The sequence below is a fragment of the Carassius carassius genome, chromosome 20, assembly GCF_963082965.1.
Source record: "Carassius carassius chromosome 20, fCarCar2.1, whole genome shotgun sequence".
Classification (NCBI taxonomy): domain Eukaryota; kingdom Metazoa; phylum Chordata; class Actinopteri; order Cypriniformes; family Cyprinidae; genus Carassius; species Carassius carassius.
In genome coordinates, this window is record NC_081774.1 from 20,722,021 (window position 1) to 20,744,354 (window position 22,334).

Below are 22,334 nucleotides of genomic sequence, written 5' to 3' on the forward strand. Positions count from 1 at the left end.
AGCTTCATGTGCAAAACCCTCCATCTAAACTCCGCATCTTTCTAAGTCTAACAAAGGCACATTTTGATTAGGAATGTTCTCAGGAAAATGCAGTTCATCGTTCAAGTATATCATGAACCGCACAACTCTAGTACCTTATTAATGAGACAGTTGAACTCCATCAGGCGGCAATCTTTCCTCAGGTCATCTTTAGGTTTGCACATCATGGTGTTGAACTTCCCATCAGACCCCTGCAAGGATGTCAAGATCTCTACCTTCATGAAATGAAACGTATAATGATTTCACGAAATATAGTTGAAAATGAGTGATTCATTATGTGCTCAAAAACTGGAGTATAGTGGGCCTGTCCGTGTCATCGAAGCAAACGAGGTAGACCGAGTGTCCTGGAAAGGCACATAATGTTTGGGATTTGCTCCTCCAGTGGAAGACAGGGTGGGTATAAGGACAGACTGCAAGGGGATGAGGATCTGACTGAAGATGGGCTCTTACACCAGTTTCTTAAGCATTTTGAAGTGTACATTCATGCTGAGGGTGCTGCTGTTCCCATCCACCTACACAATTAAACAGCCAAGAGTAATTTTAGAACCAACTGATTTTAAAATTAATGCCTAAGGGCAAAGTTGAGGAATATTAAAGATTCATAATAAATGCATATTTATTTATTTATTGGGGTGGTGTTGGAACCGTGGATAAGACACATGCCTTTGGTATGAGAGACCCGGGTTCGAATCCACTGTGAGACACCAATGTGTAGTTGCTCCAGAGGTGTGCGACCTCTGACATATATAGCAATTGTAAGTAGCTTTGGATAAAAGCGTCATCTATTGTAAATGAATAAATGTAAATGTGCATAAAAGCTGTTTCCTTGGGAATCTAAAATTATTTTCTTGCTAGCGGTACAGTCTGTCCTACTGGTTTATTGCCAAGCTCCACCAGCTTGTCAGTCAGTCTGTTGGCATCTCCTATAAATTTCCCAAATGACTTATTCAGACTGACAGCCTTCTTCAAGGTCTCCTTGCATCTGTTCATTCGAGTTGGAAAGGAGGACTAAAAAAAATGAAAGAAGCGTATACATTACAAAGTTTATTTCCATGAAAATACATTATTTATGATTGTAGATCTGACTGAGATGTATGACCTTTGACACGGCCATCATTATCCACATTGAGGCTAAGCAAAGAAAACTTTGGCCACAATCTTCATCAGCACAGCAAAGATATCGTTGCTGGAGTGGCAGATTCGGAGATGACTAGATGGCTTGATAGTAAATTGATTTTAATCACTAGGCTACTGCACTACAAAATCAGTTCCATTAAAGGGTTAGTTCACCCTTAGTTTTCTCGTAGCATCACAAAACTAAAGTTGAGCAACTGATGTCACATGGACTGTTTTACCGATATATTTACTGCGTTTCTGGACCTGTGAACATTCCAGTTGTGTTGCTGTCTATGGAGGGTCAGATACTATAGCTCTCCGGTTTCATCAAAAATATTAAGATTTGTGTTCCGAAGATGAATAAAGGTCTTATGGGTTTGGAACAACATTAGGGTTAGTAATTAATGACAGAATTTTCATTTTGGGGTGAAGAAGCAAGAAGAAAAAAAACCTTCACAATATTAATAAGAAGAACAACACTATTAATAAATACAACTAGTATCACAAATACTATTAATATTTTCACTGTTTTGTAATACTGCACACTCTTTTAGCAAATCCTTCAATTTTTAATCATTAGAATTCAATAACTGGTCAACAAACGATTTAAAAGGTTGCAATATTTCAAGAACAATGCATTTGAATCTGCTCGATTTTATAATCAATGCATTGATAAAATGAGTAAATCTTTTTACTGTTTATTTTTAAAACTACAGCTAATCGATTTGATGGATTATTTGGACTAGTCATTTGCAGGCGAATAAAAGGATCAATGCATATGATTCTGCAAGATTTGTAGTCAAGATTTGTAACAGATTTGTGACATCCTGTATTTATGAAAGAGAAAGTCATTGTCTAAACTAGGGCTGAAGAGATTTAATTGTGAAAAAACATTTTAATAATCTAAAGAACCATTTTTCACTATAAACATCCTTTTGTCCAATAGAAAAGTGAATTTATTTTATATTTACACCATGCTGACCACTTCATGTGGTTTAATAAAGAGAGCGTTACAGTACCTGAATCTCATTGTAATTATATTTTGAAGTTATTTAGTTAAAAGATGTTTCCACATATCACCCAGCCCTAGTCTAATTCATCTGATATCTGTCGCATTTGTCCTCGGCAGTAAGTAACTGAAATACCTTATAAGTATTCATTATAGCATTGCTCTCAAAGTTGGCTGTATCTTCCATGTATCTGCCCACCAGCAGTATGGCATTCCCTTTAATCCGGATTTTCTTTGGGTCCGCGAGTGGCTGGTCATCTGAAAAACACTGCTGCACAACTTTCTACAGGACTATCATCACCCTATAAAAACAAACAAGAAAATTCTTATGACAATTTTAATGATGGATGAGTCCTCCATCAAAGAGATCTGCATTGGTATAAACAACATTTAGCTCAAATCTTAAACCTTAGACCAGAGCCATTTGGCTTTCTCGATGAAGAGCACATATGGGAGTTCTCTGGGAGTTCTCAGCATTGAGCAGGGCAATGAAAGCTGTTTGATGATGACCAGCTCTTCAGGCCACATGAGCAAAGTGCAGCCAGCACTCACCAACCTGCTCCTCACATTAAGAACTGCAAATAAGTCTTCATCAGCATAACAAACACACTCTCACATCTAAATATATCACCCATCAAACAGAGTAGTTACAGAATACGTAACCCTAATAAATTAAAATGATCTACAAAGAGAAGAGATCATCTACATTTTTCCAAAATGGTCAACCATTGGATAACCTGACAATATACTTGTAGGTTCTCTGATAGGTGCCACACTCAAAACTGGCTGCTGATAGGGATGACTTGTTCTTTGCTGGCTATTTTAAGTTTTTCATAGAATGCTTCAGAATCTTGCTTCTTGGCAGGCAGCAACATTTGGCCAAGTCTGACACCCCATGTGCTGGACTTACAATTTATAAAACAGACATGACAATCTGAAAAACATTTGTATATTTTTTAGAAACTGCAAAAATCCTTTACCAGAGGCAAGATAATCCTCAACTAGGTCCCACTTTGACAGATTCTATGCTGCCTCGAACTGGTACGCATTCAGATCGGATTTTCATCATGGTCTTTGTAAAGGAAATTACATCAGTTTAAAAACACAAAGCCTGGGACTGCATGAAACCATGTCAGAAGGCTGTGTCTACATCAGTACACCTACCTGCTGACCAGAACTCCATTGACCTGGGTTATTATTGTAGAGAGATGGCCAAGACCCAAAATAGAGTTCATAATACTATGATAATGGACAATCTGCATGCAAAGTTAAGCAAGTGAGAGGAAAAGTAGTAGTTACCATAATACTAAAAATGAGAAAATACATGAATGGTTAACCATGCAAATGTCAGTGACAGAACACTCTCAAGTTTAACTCAATCAAATCATTTTTTCCAATATGATCTTGCTCAAAAGATAAGAACTAAAAATGTATTCTTTTTTTTTTTGATTGCTGCCATTGTCCTCATTTGTCAGTCGCTTTGGATAAAAGCATCTGCTAAATGACTGAATGACATTTAAATGTAATATATACACAGTGCCATGAAAAGGTTTTTGCCCCCTCCTGTTTTTGACATTTTTTGCATATTTGTAATACTTAAAAGATTCAGATTATCAAACATATTTTATATTAAACAAAGATAACCCGAGTAAATACAAAATGCAGTTTTGAAATGATGATTTCATTTATTAAAGGATAAAAAGCTGTCCAAATATGCCTGGCTCTATGTGAAAAAGTAATTACCCCCTAAATCTAATAACTGGTTGTGCAAGCGTTTGCGATAACTGGCAAAGAGTCTTTCACATCGCTGTGGAAGAATTTTGGCCCTCTCTTCTTTGCAGAATTGTTTTAATTCAGCCACATTGGTAGGTTTTTGAGAATGAATGGACTGTTTAAGGTCATGCCACAGCAATTCAGTTGGATTTAAGCCTGTACTTTGACCTGGCGACTCCAAAACCTTAATTTTGTTTTTCTTGAGCCATTCACAGGTGGAGTTGCTGGTGTGTTTGGGATCATTGTCCTGCTACATAACCTAAGTGCGCTTGAGCTTGAGGTCACAAACTGACGGCCGGACATTCTCCCTCAGGATTATCTGATCAATTAAGGCAAATCGTCCAGGTTCTGAAGCTCCAAAGCAGCCCCAGACCATCAAACTACTATCATCATGTTTGACTGTTTGTATGATTTTCTTTTTATGAAATTCTGTGTTGGTTTTACACAAGATGTAACGGGACTCACACCTTCCATAAAGTTAAAATTTTGTCTCATCAGTCCACAGAAAATTTGGCCAAAAGTCTTGGGGATAATCAAAATATTTTTTGCCTTGGAAATCTCCCATGGATGCCGTTTTTGCCTATTCTCTTTCTTATTGTTGAAGCATGATCACTTTTCTTAATCAAGGCAAGTGAGGCCTGCAGTTCTTTAGATGTTGTTCTGGGTTCTTTTATGACCTCATGGATGAGTCGTTTTTGCACTCTTGGAGTAATTTTGGTAGACCAGCAACTCCTGGGGAGGTTCAGCACTGTTCCAAGTTTTCTCCATTTGTGTATAATGGCTCTGACCATGGTTTGCTGGAGTCCAAAAGCCTTAGAAACGGCTTTAGAACCCTTTCCAGACTGATACTGTTATGAGTCTGGTTCTTCCTTCTGGCTTCTCCTTTCCTTTTTCTCCCTCTGCTGGTCATTACCTCACTCTTTCACTTTCCCTCTTCAGCTGTTTCTCAATTGTAGCTTTCTCGCTGATCCGTTCCACCTGTTCCCCCTCTAACCCGCTTGCTATTTAATGTCCTCTGTTTTCTTGCCAGTTGTCGGATTATTTCGTCGGAGTATGATGCTGGTGGCTATCTACAAACCCTGCTGTATCCGTCTTGTCTTGTCACAGTCTTGTCGCAGTTCTGTCTACCATCAGGTTCAGGTCAGCTACACCATATCACTGCCTATTAACCTCTCTTCTACTGTGTCCAGCCCTCCCGCTGTCGACGATCTCCCTGAGCTGCGCTCAGTGCATTGTGGCCGCTCAGTACATGGGGACGAGAGGTCTAAGTTCCACTAGCCGGTCTCCCTGTTAACCTGCTGCATTCCAGCCGCTCACAAGAACCACGAGAGAGCCACTGACCCATTCATAGAGGACCCTCTTCAGTGACCATCCTGAGATCTTTCATTTGACCTTTTGCAATCTGCCTGTGTTTCTGTTAAGAGTGACTTATTATCTCTGCATAACCTGCAGCTACTTGTGTTCCCGTTTGAAGAGACTTGTGTCATCGCTCTCTCAATAAACTCTTTCATTTGCATTTGGATCCTATCTCTTCCTTACTACAGAGAAATCCGACCAGACTGATGGATCCAGCTAAAGAAAGAACCATTCACATGGCTGTCGAACTGCAAGGAGCTATGTTAGGAAGACATGATGAGGAACTTACCGCTACTCGTCGTGTTGTCGAGACGCTGGCTGCTCAGCTATCTGATTTATCCACCCAGGTTCAGTTGCTCCGGAGAGCTTCACCGCCCTCTCCTGGGTCTCCTGACACACCGGAGCCGCGTGTGAATAATCCCCCGTGCTATAGTGGAGAGCCAACTCAATGTCGTCCGTTCCTCACACAATGTGTGGTGGTTTTTTCTCTCCAACCAGTTACCTATGCCCATGAGCGAGCCCGGGCTGCCTATGTCATCTCCCATCTGACTGGGCGTGCCAGCACTTGGGGAGCAGCTGCGTGGGAAGCAAGGGCGGAATATACCATGCGCTTCGATACTTTCAAGGGTGAGATGTTGCGGGTATTCGACCGTTCGGCCCATGGTGAGGAGGCTTCCCGCCTGCTTTCCTCACTCCGTCAGGGAGGGCGATCCGTGGTGGATTACTCAATAGAGTTCCGTACTCTCTCGACCACCTGCGGTTGGAACGAAACCGCCCTTACGGCTCGCTTTCTGGAGGGACTTAGCGCTCATGTCAAAGATGAAGTCATAGCCCGCGAGCTACCTACGAGTCTCGACCCACTCATTGATCTCGCTATCCGGGTGGAGAAGAGGTTTGATCAACGTCGCCGCGTCAGAGGCGCTGACTCCACCTCCTTTTCTACGGCTGCAGCGTCTTCGCCTCCCATCTCCATTCCCGTTCCAGAGCCAATGCAGCTTGGCGGTCTGTGTATATCTGCGAGCAGACCATTTACAGACCACACCCCTTTTTGCTTTAGATGGTAGCCCCCTGCCCAGTGTCGATCTTCAGTCTATCCTGTTAGCTCTAACTGTTTCTGGTAACCATCATGAGACCCTTTCCTTCCTAATTTTTCACTCCCCATACTCCCCGGTAGTTCTAGGTCACCCCTGGTTAGCCAGACACAATTCCCACTTCGATTGGTCTAGTAATAGTATTCTTTAATGGAGCCTGTCTTGTCATGTCAACTGTCTGTTATCCGCTAACCCTTCTGTCTCTCCTGTCTCTGTCTTTCAGGAGGAGCCGGCCGATTTGACTGGGGTTCCGGAGGAGTATCATGATCTGAGGGCCGTCTTTAGTCGGTCCCGTGCCACTTCTCTTCCTCCACACCGACCCTATGATTGTAGTATTGATCTGTTACCCAGTACTTCGCCCCCTCGAGGTAGTTTGTATTCTCTAACGGGTCCTAAACGCAAAGCTCTTGAGAGTTATCTGTCTGACTCGTTAGCCGCTGGAACAATTGTCGCATCATCTTCGCCTGCAGGTGCGGGGTTTTTCTTTGTGAAGAAAAAAGACGGCTCTCTACGACCCTGTATCGATTACCGGGGGCTAAACAAGATTACTGTTAAGAATCGTTATCCCTTGCAGCTTATGGCATCCGCGTTCGAGCTTTTACAGGGAGCAAGGGTCTTCACTAAGTTAGACTTGCGTAACGCGTATCATCTGATCCGCATCAAGGAAGGGGACAATCCCCTTTCAAGACCGCTTTCAATACCCCTCTTGGGCACTTTGAATATCGGGTTCTTCCGTCAATGCACCTGCAGTCTTTCAAGCATTAATCAACGATGTTCTGAGAGATATGCTTAACGTTTTCGTCTTCGTTTATTTAGACGATATTCTGATTTTCTCACCGTCTCTCCACGTTCATGTCCAGCATGTTTGCCGTGTTCTCCAGTGCCTCCTGGAGAACCGTCTGTTCGTAAAAGCCGAGAAATGCACGTTTCATGCCCATTCCGTCACCTTTCTTGGTTCCGTAATCTTGGCGGGGGGGATAAGCATGGATCCCGTTAAGGTACAAGCCGTTACCGAGTGGCCCATTCCTGAGTCTCGAGTCGCGTTGCAGCATTTTCTTGGGTTCGCCAATTTCTATCGGTGCTTTATACGCAATTTCAGCTAAATAGCCGCGCCCCTCACTGCTCTCACTTCGGTTAAGTCAAGCTTTAGGTGGACCGAGTCTGCTCAGCGGGCTTTTGATCGTTTAAAACTTCTATTTACTTCCGCGCCCATTCTCATGACTCCTGATGTATCCAAACAGTTCATAGTCGAGGTTGATGCGTCGGAGAAGGGCGTTGGGGGCGTTCTCTCCCAGCATTCAGACTCAGATAATAAGATTCATCCGTGTGCATTTTTTTCTCGCCGCCTCTCGCCTGCGGAACGTAATTATGATGTGGGGGATCGTGAACTCCTGGCCATCCGTTTGGCTTTAGGCCAGTGGAGACAATGGTTAGAGGGCTCTACAGTTCCGTTTATAGTCTGGACAGATCATAGAAATCTGGAATACATTCGTTCTGCCAAGAGACTTAATGCGCGCCAGGCACACTGTTATTCTCTCGGTGGTAGAGCGGTTTTCCAAGTCCACTCACTTTATACCGCTTCCTAAACTCCCCTCTGCCATGGAGACCGCTCAAGTACTGGTATCTCACGTTTTCAAGAATCAGGGGCTTCCCTCTGACGTAGTTTCTGACAGGGGACCCCAGTTCGCGTCTCAGTTCTGGAAAGAATTCTGTCGTCTGATTGGTGCGTCGGTCAGCCTCTCATCAGGTTTTCACCCCCAAACCAACGGGCAAGCGGAACGCACTAACCAGATAATCGGTCGACTTTTGCGCAGCCTGGCGTTTCAAAACCCTGGGGTTTTGAAAAGGGTTCATGCTCTAAGAAATGCTAATAAATGTCGTGTCAAGAGTCCTAGGTACGTTTGTGGTCAAAGGGTGTGGCTTTCCACTATCAATTTGCCTTTCCAGGCACCGTCTCCGCTTTATCGGACCTTTTCAGATTTCCAAGGTCATTAATCCTGTCACGGTAAAGTTGAGGCTTCCTCCTAAGCTCTGGCGCATTCACCAGGTTTTTCACGTTTCCTGCATAAAGTCAGTCGTTCGCGTTCCTTCTCATATTTCCGTTCCTCCTATTCAGGCCGTAGGCACGTCAGTCTACACTGTGCGCAAGATTCTTGATATGCGTCGTCGCGGTCGTGGCCATCAGTTCCTAGTAGATTGGGAGGGTTACGGTCCTGGGGAGAGAAGCTGGGTTCCCTCCCGGGACGTCCTGGATCGCTCTCTCATTGATGAATTCCTTCCTTTCCTTCAAAAAAACACAGGAAGGCACCATACATACGTAGAGAAAAAAATAAAATTTACTTGATAAAACAAATACATTGAATTAAAAATTAAATGTAATCCTAAATGAAATTCTACATCCTAAATTGTTTGTTATACTTTTTCCTTTATTAATTATTTTCTGTATTTGTTTTACTTTACACACCATCCAAACTTCTATAGGAAACTGCAGATCAGTGGGAGAGTTCCAAGCTATTTTTACCAAGTTATTTTTCATATTATGTCGATTTACAATTTTCCATAAATATAAACAGCTGTATAAACAAACCTTTTTTTATTTATTTGTTTGTTGGTATTTTTTACAGCTTTGGTCCTTCATAGACACTGTATAATTTAGCACAAATTTTATTTATTTATTTATTTATTTATTGTTGTTTAGTTTTTTTAATGTGCAAAATTATATAGTGTTGAAATACACATGTCACTGGTGTTACTATGTTTATCTTAGGTTAAATGGCACTGGTCTGTTTGGACACTGGAAGCGCACACTGACCTGAATTTGGCAGGTATCCACACGAATAAGAGTGTGTGTGGTTCTCACCTGGTCTGGCTCAAGTTTGATGGGTGTGTGTCACATTGTATAAATTCTAGTTTATTTATTCATGGTTGACACTTAAGACTAGAATAATGGTTGCTAAAAAATCAGCTTTATCATCACAGAAATAAATTACATTTTAAGATATATTAAAATATAAAAAAGCTATTTTAAATTGTAATAATATTTCACAATGTTACTCTTTTTACTGTATTCTTGATCTAATAAATAGTGAGCATAAAAGCATATGAGTGAGCCTTCAAAAACATTACAAAACAAAAAAACTTAATGACCTTAATGACCAAATTTTTTAACAGAAGTGTGGCTGTGTTCGTTTCAGTTATTTCATATCATTCTTCTGTCAATTTCTAACATAAAAGTAATCACTTTATGGAATATTTTCTCTTGTAATTTTGACTCAAGTCAATATTTACGTGCTACATGTACTGCGTTTAAGCTAACTGAGACTTGTTATAGCACTTATAGATCATTGCTCTTTTGTTGTTTTTTAATTGCTTCCATTGTCCTTATTGTCGCTTTGGATAAAAGCATCTGCTAAATGACTAAATGTAAATGTATTTCATGTTCATTTATTTATTTAGTCAGTAGCCATAACCAGTAACCATAAAAACACATGCAAAAAAAAATAAAAAATCTGTAGATTGTTAAGTCCTGGAGGAATGAAAGATGGTCCTGAATGTTCTGCTTCTTCTTACGGATCAAAGACTCAAAGTACATGACAGCACGTGTGTAGGCTCTGGAGCGGAAGGATGCCTTAGCCAGCACATCCTGAGGAATGCTGTTTAGAAAAGGCTGAACACTTTGATGCTCACTACTATCTGGGTCTATCAGGATGAAGAAAGAGCCAGAATTATTTCAGTTTCACTTGAGTTACACACACGATACAGAGCTGAAAAGTATAACTTACATGTTATTTCTGTTGCACTGTTTATAAAAAATTGTTATTATAGAAAAATAATAATTCACAGCATAATGAATTGAGTCACATCAATGAAATCTGACTAAATAAGCTTTCCTCTGATGTATGCTTTGTTAGGATAGGACAATATTTGGCAGAGATACAACTATTTTAAAATCTGGAATCTGAGGGTGCAAAAAACTCAAAATATTGAGAAAATTACCTTTAAAGGTGCCATGTGCAAAAATTGAGGTAAAAATATTCAAAAAATTACCTACACGTATCAAAAGTATGAGAAGAAATAAGGGCGATGATGTCATTAAAAAAATGTAGAAAAGGAGCCGAACCAGAGTAAACATCGGCACTGCTTTCAATCGCTGGAGACAACTGATGGACCTGAAAGAAATGAGGTTTGACACCGAACTTGCAACATTTCTTTTGGATTGGTAAGTTAGATGCTGTTAGTATTTCGCTAGAAGTTTGTTTTATATGTTTGTGTATTTTTTTTCGGGAAGTTATAACATAGAAATGTACCGAAGGCTGTTCTATAAACGTGCTAATGTTAGCGATGGCTAACCGTAGCTGCGTTTGATAATTAGCTAGCTATAACTTACCCATTTTTTTATATCATAAGTAACCTGCTCTAACTAGTCTGTTGGTCTCCGTGTCCTCTTTGCTTCATGGTTTTTCTGTACGTGAGAAAATTGATGTGTGGCGTGAAAGCGTGTGAAAAGAGTCAATTGCGTATGTCTCACGGTGAATGCTTGAGAGTTGGCAGCTCTGGTTACGTTGGTTGGCGCTAGCTGTCTGATGTTGACCAATGATGTTGACAGAATGCTGTCTGTCAAATTAATTTAATTCAAATAATGTGTATATACAACTCAATGTAATATGAACAAAACGAATATGAACATATTCACTGGGAAAGGTGAAGGGGAGTAGCTTGAAGATGTCATGTTTCAAAATCACTTGACATAACCAAACGTCCTCTTATGGCAGCGGTTCTCAATTCCAGTCCTCGCGCCCCACTGCTCTGCATATTTTGCACGTTTCTCTTTGTTAACACACCTGATTCAGATAATCAGCTCGTTAGAAATGAACTCCGTTCATGAACTGTTTTTCAAATGTTCATTGCTCCCTACTCTCTGAGCAGGGGAAATCTGTTGAAGTTTACCTCACATCGAAACATTCAATCACTGATTTGTGCTGTGCAGCATCTTTAAACATGGACAACTGTGACATCATATACCTCTGTAAATCAATACAATTTAAATTCACGTCTTGCACACTTCAATGCACTTTGATTGGAACATATAGCTATGTTCACTTCGAACTGGAATCATGGCTGAATATCCTGTGATGTCCACTTCGCAGGGCACTTATGTTCGAATAGAACAAATGTCTGAAGCTCTAAGAGAATCGTTCAAAATGTGCAGAGCAGTGGGGCGTGAGGACTGCAATTGAGAACCGCTGTCTTATAGGCTTCAGCTATGCTCTAGGATTGTTGTGAAGGTAGGGGCTGAGCATAGAGACTGCCGTTTCTCGTTTGTTACTCTAGAGTAGACCAATTCACTTTATTGAGGCATACTGCCCCCATCTGGTATGGAATGTGGAGTATGACTTGATTTTTTTGCCAGATATGACAGATGGCACCTTTAAAGTTGTCCAAATTAACTCCTTAACAATGCATATTACTAATAAATATGTAAGTTTTGATATATTTATGGTAGAAAAATGAAAAAATATTTCATGGAACATAATCTTTACTTAATATCCTAATGATTTTTGGCATAAAAGAAAAATCTATCATTTTGACCCATATAATGTATTGTTGGCTATTGCTACAAACATACCCATGCTACTATGACTGGTTTTGTGGTCCAGGGTCACAAATAATAATATTTAAAGGGAATTGGTAAAGTAAAACTTAATAAAGAACAAAATACATATTGCCTATTATCATTCCCAATAATGTCAAAACATGAATAAATAATAACCATCAGCTTTTAGGCAAGAAAACAGTTCGATAAAAAGGTCAAACTTTCACAGACTTACTGCTGCAAATGTCTGCCTCGGCAGCTTTCTGTAGGATTACCTCTCCAGAAACACCACAGGGCTGACTGCTTCCTTTACATCTTTTCAGCTAAAAATAAAAATAATAATAATAATAAAAATAAGAAAGGGGGGGTAGAATAAAATAGAATTATAAACAGAATTTTAATAATGTTTTTTGAGCAAAATATTTAAAATATAAACTGATATGAATGAACTGCAAGAGGGGAAAAATTTGTCCTTTTATTTATTTACTTTTTTTGGATTTACATGAAAAGGTATCAAAAGCATGGTACAGTAAATGTGTGATATATGTCATATAAAAGCACATCAAAAACGACCATTACAGTTGTACAAGCATAGTTAGTTTGATGATTATTGTATTGTTGTATTGGTAAATGTCTCGTTCCTGGGTTTTAACTTCAAATTTAATTTGTTACTATTGTACGTGTCGTGGTTACCATGATTTTACTACAAATTTACATCTTTGAACCTGAAATGAATATATTGAAAGTCTATGGCACGTCACGTGACCGACAGAGTTTAATCACACTAGTTAGCAGGTGTGTTCATTTAGTTAAACGCAAAGACAGCCTCGGATGACTGATATAATTCAGCGAGTAAACAATACGGGCGCTAATCTGATTAATAAAGAGGACAGAATACATTTTATAACAGGCATTAAAAGAGCGTATTTACATATACTCACCGAACCTGTGGCACATGTAAACTGATGGCAAGTATCGCGATGTGTGCTGAATGAGACTTCTTGAACGTGATTTCAATAGGCTAACGATTGCGTCATAACCACTCGACTCTCTGTCGCACAGTAGAGAAATTACCGTACAGACAGGAGGAGAAGCTCGCAGGCAATCGGGGAGACGTTAAGAGAGAAGCCCATAGATAAAATCCCTGGCGTTACATTTTTTAAATACTATACAAAATAATTAATCAGAATACTTACTCCTGCTCACTCAGGCCAAAGAACTCCCCGCTCAAGCTCGCCGTCTCTGCAAGATTAACGATGGCAGTTTGCATGCACAGCTACTAGAAGATTTACATCTGTCAGACAGGATGCTGACGTCATCAAGCTTAGTTTGAGTCTGTGCGTCAGAAACGGAAGGGCTAAAAATTGCTAAAAATGGGCTTCACTTGTCTCAATTGAGTTCCAATGGGGTCGCTGTGTCCATTTCTTTTACTGTCTATGGATAAACTATGAATAAGCGATAAGCGAGAATGGGTTGTAAGAAAACGGTACAACTGCTTACTTGCACGCGCCTTGGAGCGTTGTTAAACTCACCTTTTAATGCCGTTTTCCCTGCAGTTGAGCGTTGCTTTGGTCAAACTCACCGCTGAATGCTGTTTTACCTGGAGTTGAGTGTTGTTAAACTAACCGGTGAATGCTGTTTTACCTGCAGTGGAGTGTTGTTAAACTCACCGCTGAATGCTGTTTTACCCGCAGTTGAGTGTTGTTAAACTCACCACTGATGAACGCGCTAAGCCTTTGCACAGAGAGCACTTTGATATCAGATTGCGAGGATTTTTAAACCTCAAAAACAAGTTGGAGGGCCAGATAAAAACGATCTCTGTCATATATAATTTTTTGTAACCTATTCATTTTTATTTTTATTTATTTAGTCTCGTTGCGGTGTGCTGACCCAAGACGTCAAATTTAAACGCGGCTGAGTTCTATAGAAGTCTATCAGACTAACCTGCATGTTGAAAAATAACGCCAAAGGTATACCCAGTGCGTCAAAAAAGTGACGCCAGATCCCTTGACCATGCGTCAGACATTTGACGAGTAGAGAGTGAGACTGTGTTGGTGTCTCATAAGCATTAATCCACAAATGACTTAAGCTGTTAACTTTTTTTAATTTGGACCAAAAATTATTTTTCAATACTTCAAAATATTCTAACTAACCCTCTGATATCACATGGACTACTTTGATGATGTTTTTCTTACCTTTCTGGTCATGGACAGTATACCGTACACACAGCTTCAATGGAGGGACTGAGAGCTCTCGGACTAAGTATAAAATATCTTAAACTGTGTTCCGAAGATAAACAGAGGTCTTACAGGTTTGGAACGACATGAGTCATTAATGACTTAATTTTTATTTTTGGGTGAACTATCCCTTTAATATGTAACCATAACATACACTGTGTGTTTATATTAACATAGTAAATATACAAATCACACACACATAATGTACATAAAATATTTTAATTTGGATGTGATTAATCGCAATTAATCATTTGACAGCACTAATAAAAACATCTAAAAAAAAAAACATCAAAAACCTTTAGAGAAAATAAACTAAATCTAATGTAAGACATAAAAGAAAAAGGAGGAATGACACACACACGTTCTCCGCTATGAGGTAGTGCACGGCTGTCTCTTTAGGCTTGATGGATGAGAGGTAATAGAGCAACGATTACATGACTCAGAAGCGGACTCAGATAAGACGGATAAGACAGCACACAGTCCCACATCCTCTAAACCAACAAGATAACAACTAAACCCATATCTTTGTTATTTTGTGGGTAAAGTGCAATTAGAATTTCACCCTCTGGCCTGACTGCATATTAGATACAGATTCTTCTTACTGAGCTTAAACGTTAAAAAATAAATGCAAATCTAGTGTCCTGCTGAGCTGCCTGCAGTTATTAAATAACAGTCTGGATCTTATCAGCAGCACTCTCATGCATGTGGTGCTTCTGATCCTTTTCGTAATCTATTTGCACAGCTGCTTCTGTGCATTCACACCACTCAGAGAGAAACACACCTGCAGCAGAGCTCTGGGAAGTCGTCCTTGTACCTCAGGTCAGTTCTGAGTGTGGTCATCATCTTCACTCGGACTGAGCTGATGTGCTTTGGACCCATTAGCTTCATCAGCGGCATTAAAATGTTCAGAGTGGGAAAAAATACATTAACTGACCTAATGTCAAAAAAACAATCTTGCTACTTCAAGTACTAAGTTTTCTCAAGAGCTACAGCTCTGGCCTCTTTGTACTATAACTCACACACTGATAAAGATTACATACTTAAAATCCTGAGTTTATGGTGATCTATACTTGTCTTGTGACATGACAAAAAAAAAGCAATTTCTTCAATTTTCTTTGATAAAAGTATTAATTTTACTTTTCTCTGAGAACAAAATTTTTGAATTTGTAAAGAATGTTTGCTTTAGTTCACAAGTATGACTAAACATTTAATTTTCTAAAACTTTTTTGGTGCTTGACTCTAATTTTTGATGCTTAATAGCCTGCTGCTGGATTGGTTGGGTCAATTCAAAACATTTATTTTTTGTTTCATGTAGGAGAGAAAGTCGTCATGGATTTGGAACATGACATAAAGTAAATAATGAAAGAATTTTCATTTTTGGCTGAACTATCCCTTTTGTCCTAACCAGCCATGACAAGCAATGATGAACAGAACATATTTCCCCAAGCTCAGAAAAATCTGATTGGTTCAAAATACAGCTGCATATAACAGCATATTGAACACTTAATATTTTCTGACAGGTGGATTCTGCAGCATTTTGAGGACAGAAAAATAAACGATTACAGTATGCTGTGCCTAGAACGCGGTGGATGATCAGTTTATAATGCAGGAAAACAGATCATAGCTACTGAAAGCTAATGTTTCTCAATAAAACCAGACGAATTGTATTCAACACCTACCATTTTCTTTTTCTCTTTCTCTCCAGCGCTAGAGCTAAATAGCTGCATGTTGAAGAAAGCCAGAATGCCCAGGAGCTTGGGCTGCAGATAATCTGTCTGCACAGAGTAACATGACAGGTGGCATTATTTCGAGAACAATGACTAAAACAGAAAACTGAAAACAGACTCCAATGCTTTCAACTGTGCATGAATCAGTTTGTAAGAGACTTGCTAGATACTCAAGGGCCTTAATCAGATGATTATTATTAGAGCAGCTGTACCATGCGTCCTGGGGTGGTGATTTCTCTTGGGCCCTGGTAGGGGTCGTCACTGTAGGCGAAAGAAGCTAAAATAGCAAGTCCATTAAAGACCTGCTGGTATTGTTCGCCTAGACGCAAGAACCGCTCATTATGAAGACCTTGGAAATTCTGTCCCAGCAGACTGAGCAATTAAATTTCTGTCTCATTCTGTAAAAAAATAATAATAATATAAAAATATATATATATTTTCCTCACTACTCTCCTGATTTCATAATTCCTTGAGGTAGTGGAAGGCTCTTTCCAGCTCCTCCTTGGTACAGGAACACACAAGATTGGAGAATATATATTTGAAGTAATTGATTAGCATTTCTCTGTGGTTGACATTCAGTTGCTTGGCAATAGTGCGGATGAGGGCAGAAGCACTGGCCTTGGCTGCAGTAATGACCTGTAATGTCCACTGTGAACAAAGAGATAAAGAAAGCTCATTACTTCAGTCAAATTAGCGTAGGGCTGCTCGATTATAACAAAATAATCATGACTATTTTGGTCAATACTGTAATTACGATTATTTAAAACGATTATTAGTGGGCCATATGAGCTAAATTTATTTATTTAAATATAGTGAATATATTTTTTTTTTCAAATATATATTTTCTGTAAATAAGGTTGCTATGACATCTACATTTTAGAGAGCAGCGAAGATTTTAGAGAGCAGTCACAATTCTCAATACCACAGCAGAATACCAGAGTAACTATTAGTTTAAAAAAAGGTCCTCAAAATTATTGAAAATAATTTAACTGCCAGTAATAAAAAAGCAAAAGAATACAATAGAATAAAAAAAGATACAAATGAAACAAACTGTGCTTTAAGATTGTTAAAGAGTAACTAAACCCTAAACCAACTTTTTTTAAGTTAATGATCTATAAGACTGGGGTTTTATTAGTGCTGTTCATTGATTCGAGTAACTTTTTGGACATTTGAGTATAAAGTGTTTTAATTCTACAATATATGGTGTAAAAACGTCTGAGTGCTGCCCTCTTCAGGTTGAACGGTGGCTACTGCAGTTGATTTTTCCTATTGGATGTTGCGGTGGCAAGTGACGTAAGCGGTGGCAGGTGACGTAAGCAGTTTCCAGCTCACCACGCCCCTTGGTACAAGCTACCATGCCCTTGGCAGTATAAAACCATCTTTTTCTGTCAAAATCACTGTAGTGAGTCGGGAGTTGGAATTGCGATTATTGAAATCGACCAGGATAGACTATTATAGCATCTATTTAGAATAGCAATTATATAGTTATTTAGATTATTTTGTGTAGCCTATGTAGTTAATTAGCATAGTTTTTAGTGTAATGTTAGTATTGTTAGAAGCACAGTTAGTTAGTAGCATAGTATAAAAAATAAAAAAAAGTTAGTAGCATAGTATTGCATCAGTTAGGATAGCTTCAAGTTGGCGCAGATTTATCTGTATTTAGTACAGTGGTCAGGATGGTACGTAGGTGTAGTGTTGCTGGTTGCATGCACTTGGCCTGGAAGACCGCGAGTTCCCGCCTAGAGCTGGAGTGCACAAACTGCATTTTACGCGGGATTGCTTCTCCAACGCAATGGAGGTGGAAATGGGCTTCTCCACACAGCTCGCTCTGAAAAGCGACGCGGTGCGGGAGTTAAGACTGCATTTTGAGCCAGCGGCTCGAATTAATATGAACAAACACCTCGACATCCTCCACTTAAGGTGAAGGTGGGGGACTTCAAATGATCGCTCTGTTGCAAAGCTACTTGCGTCATTACAGTCACTCTCCATTTTAGCGTCTCTGACAGCAGCTGTCAATCAATCCGTCACTGCGGGTCTCAGGTTCACGCCGCACTCGCTCAGACCCGCCCTAGGTTCGTCCCCTCTATCTCCGCTGTGATCTGCCCACTTTTCAGCATTTTTCAAATATTGCCAGTGGGTGGAGTCAGGCCTTGACCAGGGGTTTAGTTACCCTTTAAATGCAAGTCTAAAGTATCTAATTAGCTAACAGCCTGCTAGAGAAATTGAATAACCTAATTTATTACACGGCTCTGTGGAATACTTGATTCTGATTGGTCAGTCGCAACTTTCCGAGGTATGTTATCCCTCGATAACAACCTGTAAAAGGCTCATCCGGGTAACAGCAGTCTGCGCTGTACTCTTTCTTGCTATTTTTTTCTTGGTGGAAGTTTTGCGTTTGTTTAGCTTATAAAATATTAAAACGCGATTCAAAATGGTGTAAAATTGTTTAATTATGTCATCCTGGTATTGCGGACTTGGTCTTGTTTCAAAGAAACGCAGCTGCGCTTCGCGTCGGGATCCAGATCACCCTGTTGGGGTTTATTCTGTGAGAACAGGATGTACATTATCCCTTACGTAAAATAAAACAGAACAGTCTTCACTGTAAGAATTAAACTTCCTTTGTTTCTTATTAAAGCTACAAAAGTCCTTCAGTCAAGAGTAAAATAGTAGACTCATGGTGGTGACATTGAAGTCATGCAACTGTGTAGTTCATTTATAGCTAACTGTAGCAAGGTTCATTGATGCAGGAAAAAGGAGGCGGGAACTGGCTCAAAATAAACATACACTTCAGGAACAAATGAAAAATAAACAAACAAAAAAAGCGGCAGCCGTCTCATGGCCGACCAAATGTAAAATGACCCAGGCCTGGTTCTCTCTCCCTCCACTGTCGTCACTTATAGTCTTCAAGATTCATAAAAGTATTTTTCATTTGAACAAAACTTTATCATCAGGAACAAATTGTATAAAAATCACAAACCTTTGTTGTTCAAAGAGCTAAATGGGTTTTTGTCAAGGGAACCAGTGAGATGCTGGTTGACCTGTAAACAGACAATACAAATAGCAAAAACTAATAGCCCTCAAAAAATCATCAGCATAATTAATGTTAAACATAATCTTTAACAAAATGAATGTCCATTTTTCATATTATGCATTACAATGTTGTGTTCCCTATATTTACTTTTGGTATAAAAATTTATTTTTTGTATTATTATTTTTTTTTTAGGGTTATCAGTTGTAACTTTTCAGTTTTGGCTTGAATTTTAATATTAGTGCATCCCAAAAAAATAACCAAGATGCAGTTAAATAAAATGGTCCATTGAGGTATTTATACCCAGTGTTCATGGCTTGCTCTGGGGACCTTCATCTGGGTATCATCCAGTCGGATGTCTACGGCTGCCCACACCTCACTTCTGCTCTTTATATCCACCTGCCTAATTGTGGACAAGAGAGACTGAAGGAATGTCTTCAATCTGGAGAGTGGGGAAAGAGAATTGCATACATTGGCTGAGCTTATTCCCCACTCCTTAGCTGTGTTGGAAGAGAGAGATTTGGGCGTTTGGCTGGAACTTCCTCTTCATGCATGCTGGATCAGCATGGTCAGAAACACCAGCCTGCATATCCTGACCTGCAGCAATGGCTTCTGTCTTAAGGGCTGCATACAGCTAGCCTTCCACACTTGCTAGATCTCATACAACAGAAAATGTGTTACTTTATGCAACATATCAACACTTTAAGACTTGAGAGCTAATGTATGGCAAGGCTGTCAGTAAATAACCATACGAAGGGTTAGTTCACCTAAAAATTATTTACTCACTTAGCATTCTAAACCCATAATCCAAACCTTAAATACTTTTTTTTCATCTTCAAAACACAATTAAGGATTTCTGTCCCTTAAATGAATTGATTTCTCTTAATTGAAAGTCCAATTGACCAAAACTATGAAGAAAGTTAATAAAGAGATACCATATAGAAACCATATGAATCAAGTAGTTTAATCCAAGTCTTCTTTTGATTAAAGACAGGGTAGGTAAAAAATGTATAAACAACTTTCTTCCAAATTTGTTTAAACTTTCTATATATATCAATGCATAATTAAAATGTAAGTACTCTGATAAAAAGAGTATAAAAATCGAGTGACTCTAGACCGTTTAATCTGTATTAAACACAGCTCATTATTTCCATTTGGGACGAAACATAGGATTGGCTTAGGCGACTGTCACTCTCTCGCAACCATGGCAACCACCCTTTTGCCACACATGACCTGCCCACTTGCGCGCGCACGTTTGATTTGAGGAATTCAAGAGGCACGGATCCTAGGAATACCAAAACAATGGCAGAGAAACAGCAAGCAAAATTCACAGTACCGGCCTATGCAGTTAGTGAAGGCAAACCAGGCAACAAAAGGAAGACAGTAACAGTACAAGAAAAGGCAATGAACAAAAAGTCTTTGGATAAACAAAGAAATAAAACGCGAGTTAATATCGGCGTGGCTTTCCAGCGATGGCAAGAACTGAGGGAACTCAAGGGGCTGAAAAGTGACTCCTTGATGGCTTTATTTCTGCTGGACAGGTAAATCTTTCTTTTTGTATTTTGATCATACATATTTTTTTGTTTATTTTTTCATGAAGCATGTGTCATTAGCACACGTAGCTGCGTAATATAGTTAACATAACATTACTTAGCGAGCCGTAGTAGAGGCTTTGGAAGGAGCCCAGAAGGGAGGAATGGAGTGAATGGAAATAATGAGCTGTCTTTAAAACAGTCGTGAGAGGTCTACAGACACTAGATTTTTATACTTTCTTTTTCAGAGTACTTACATTTTAATTATGTATTGATATATAAATAAAGTTTAAACAAATTTGGAAAAAAAGTTTTTTATACACTTTTTACCTACCCTGCCTTTAACACATAACCATAGAGCTCATCACATATGGTAAACAGAAGCTCAAGGTCCTTGCTTGATGCACAAGATCAAATTAGGTTTGTTTTCATGCTTCAAACAAGAATAGTTGGTTATCCCTGATTACTGTACTATTTGTTTTATTTATTTACCAAAGTATTATGGGTTTGACACAACATGAAGGTGAGTAATTGATAGAAACAGAATTTTCCTTTTTGGGTGAACCTTCCCTTTAAAAGTCAGTCTTTTCCCCAATATGTTGCAGGACTTAACACTTTGAATATAGCACAAAGATATCTGAACCAATTTTAGGCTGTTTTTATCTTGTTTTTTTTTTTTTTTTTTTTTTTTTTTAAGCTCTGAAAAGCATTTTCATTGTATGGTAAGGAACAGACTGGACTAGACTTGATTACTAGACTTAAAAGAATAGGGAAAACATAAGTTTTGTTTTGTCTTCAATTATAATTGTCTTTTTTTAATAAACTTCTCCTTTAACCCTTTACGTCCTGCTGGTCCTGGGATCCAATGGTCTTAATCAGAGCTTTGCAAATTGCTGCAACTCTCTTCTTAAGGATCTGCACTGCACACTCGTATCCGAGGGGAACAAATTCTCTCAAACCTGCCATGAGTGCTTTCCTCGGGATAGAAAACTCGTTGGGAGAGCTTCTGTAATTCCTTGCCAAAGACACTGAGCTCTGACTCCTCAAAAGTAGGCAAGGAGTCCAGGAGATGCAAATAAGCAGAGAAAAATGGCTGTGAATGGTCTTCAGGGAAACCTCCCAGAGTCACAATGCGAGTTAAAGCACCATGGATGCTGCCTTGAGTCTTGGGCTCCCAGGAGACATGATAAGGCAAGTAGGGTCCCATATAATGGCCACTTCTCATGGGAAGAAAAGGCCTTGCATAATATCTGACAGCACTGTTAATGAAGTCACTAACAACACCTGAGCTGAGGCATATGAGGACAAATTAAGGATGGTGGGGGTCAGGTAAACGGCAGAATCTCCAGACCTGATGGAGAAGCGTTTCACTGGCCACTGTGGTGATGGTCTGACCATGAGATTCATATGCACTAGATCTTGCATTAAACATATTAGCTCTGTGGAAAAAAGGCCAAATAGGACTGGTCCTTTGGCTCTGAAAAGATTAAGCTAGGAACAGATGACTGACAAAATCTTCACGTGAAGATCTTCACAGTCTGGGCAAGCAGCAATTCGCGAGAGGCGATTGATGGTCCATTTACTTAACTCTGTGAAGGGAGAATGGAGGCAGATTATCTAAACTGGATGTATTTGACAAGAATTTTGGTATGGTATCTAATGTAAACTAGATGAATTTACCAGAGCAGCTGTTCTCTGAGTTTTTGAAGTGATCTGAAAGACACGCTGGGTTTATGAACATTAACGAAGAAGATTTAATAATGTGCTGCACAAAATTCAACAGAATCTCACACGCTGGCTCAGAGCCGGTGTTCTTACATAACTAGTAAAACG

At 39.4% G+C, this 22,334-nt stretch overlaps 1 protein-coding gene across 1 annotated transcript; it reads right to left on the reverse strand.

Moving 5' to 3' along the window:
• Positions 1 to 110: 110 nt before the first annotated feature.
• Positions 111 to 21,908, reverse strand: atr (ATR serine/threonine kinase). The gene is given in 22 exon segments (XM_059502681.1): positions 111 to 255; positions 350 to 395; positions 398 to 551; positions 913 to 1,047; positions 1,139 to 1,167; positions 1,170 to 1,257; positions 2,301 to 2,489; positions 2,573 to 2,608; positions 2,610 to 2,751; positions 2,816 to 2,897; positions 2,900 to 2,955; positions 2,957 to 3,098; positions 3,145 to 3,236; positions 3,329 to 3,420; positions 14,576 to 14,621; positions 14,623 to 14,703; positions 14,996 to 15,125; positions 15,893 to 15,989; positions 16,154 to 16,346; positions 16,417 to 16,589; positions 19,273 to 19,411; positions 21,781 to 21,908. Coding segments are annotated over 22 exon segments (2,415 nt in total).
• Between the last annotated feature and the right edge of the window lie 426 nt (positions 21,909 to 22,334).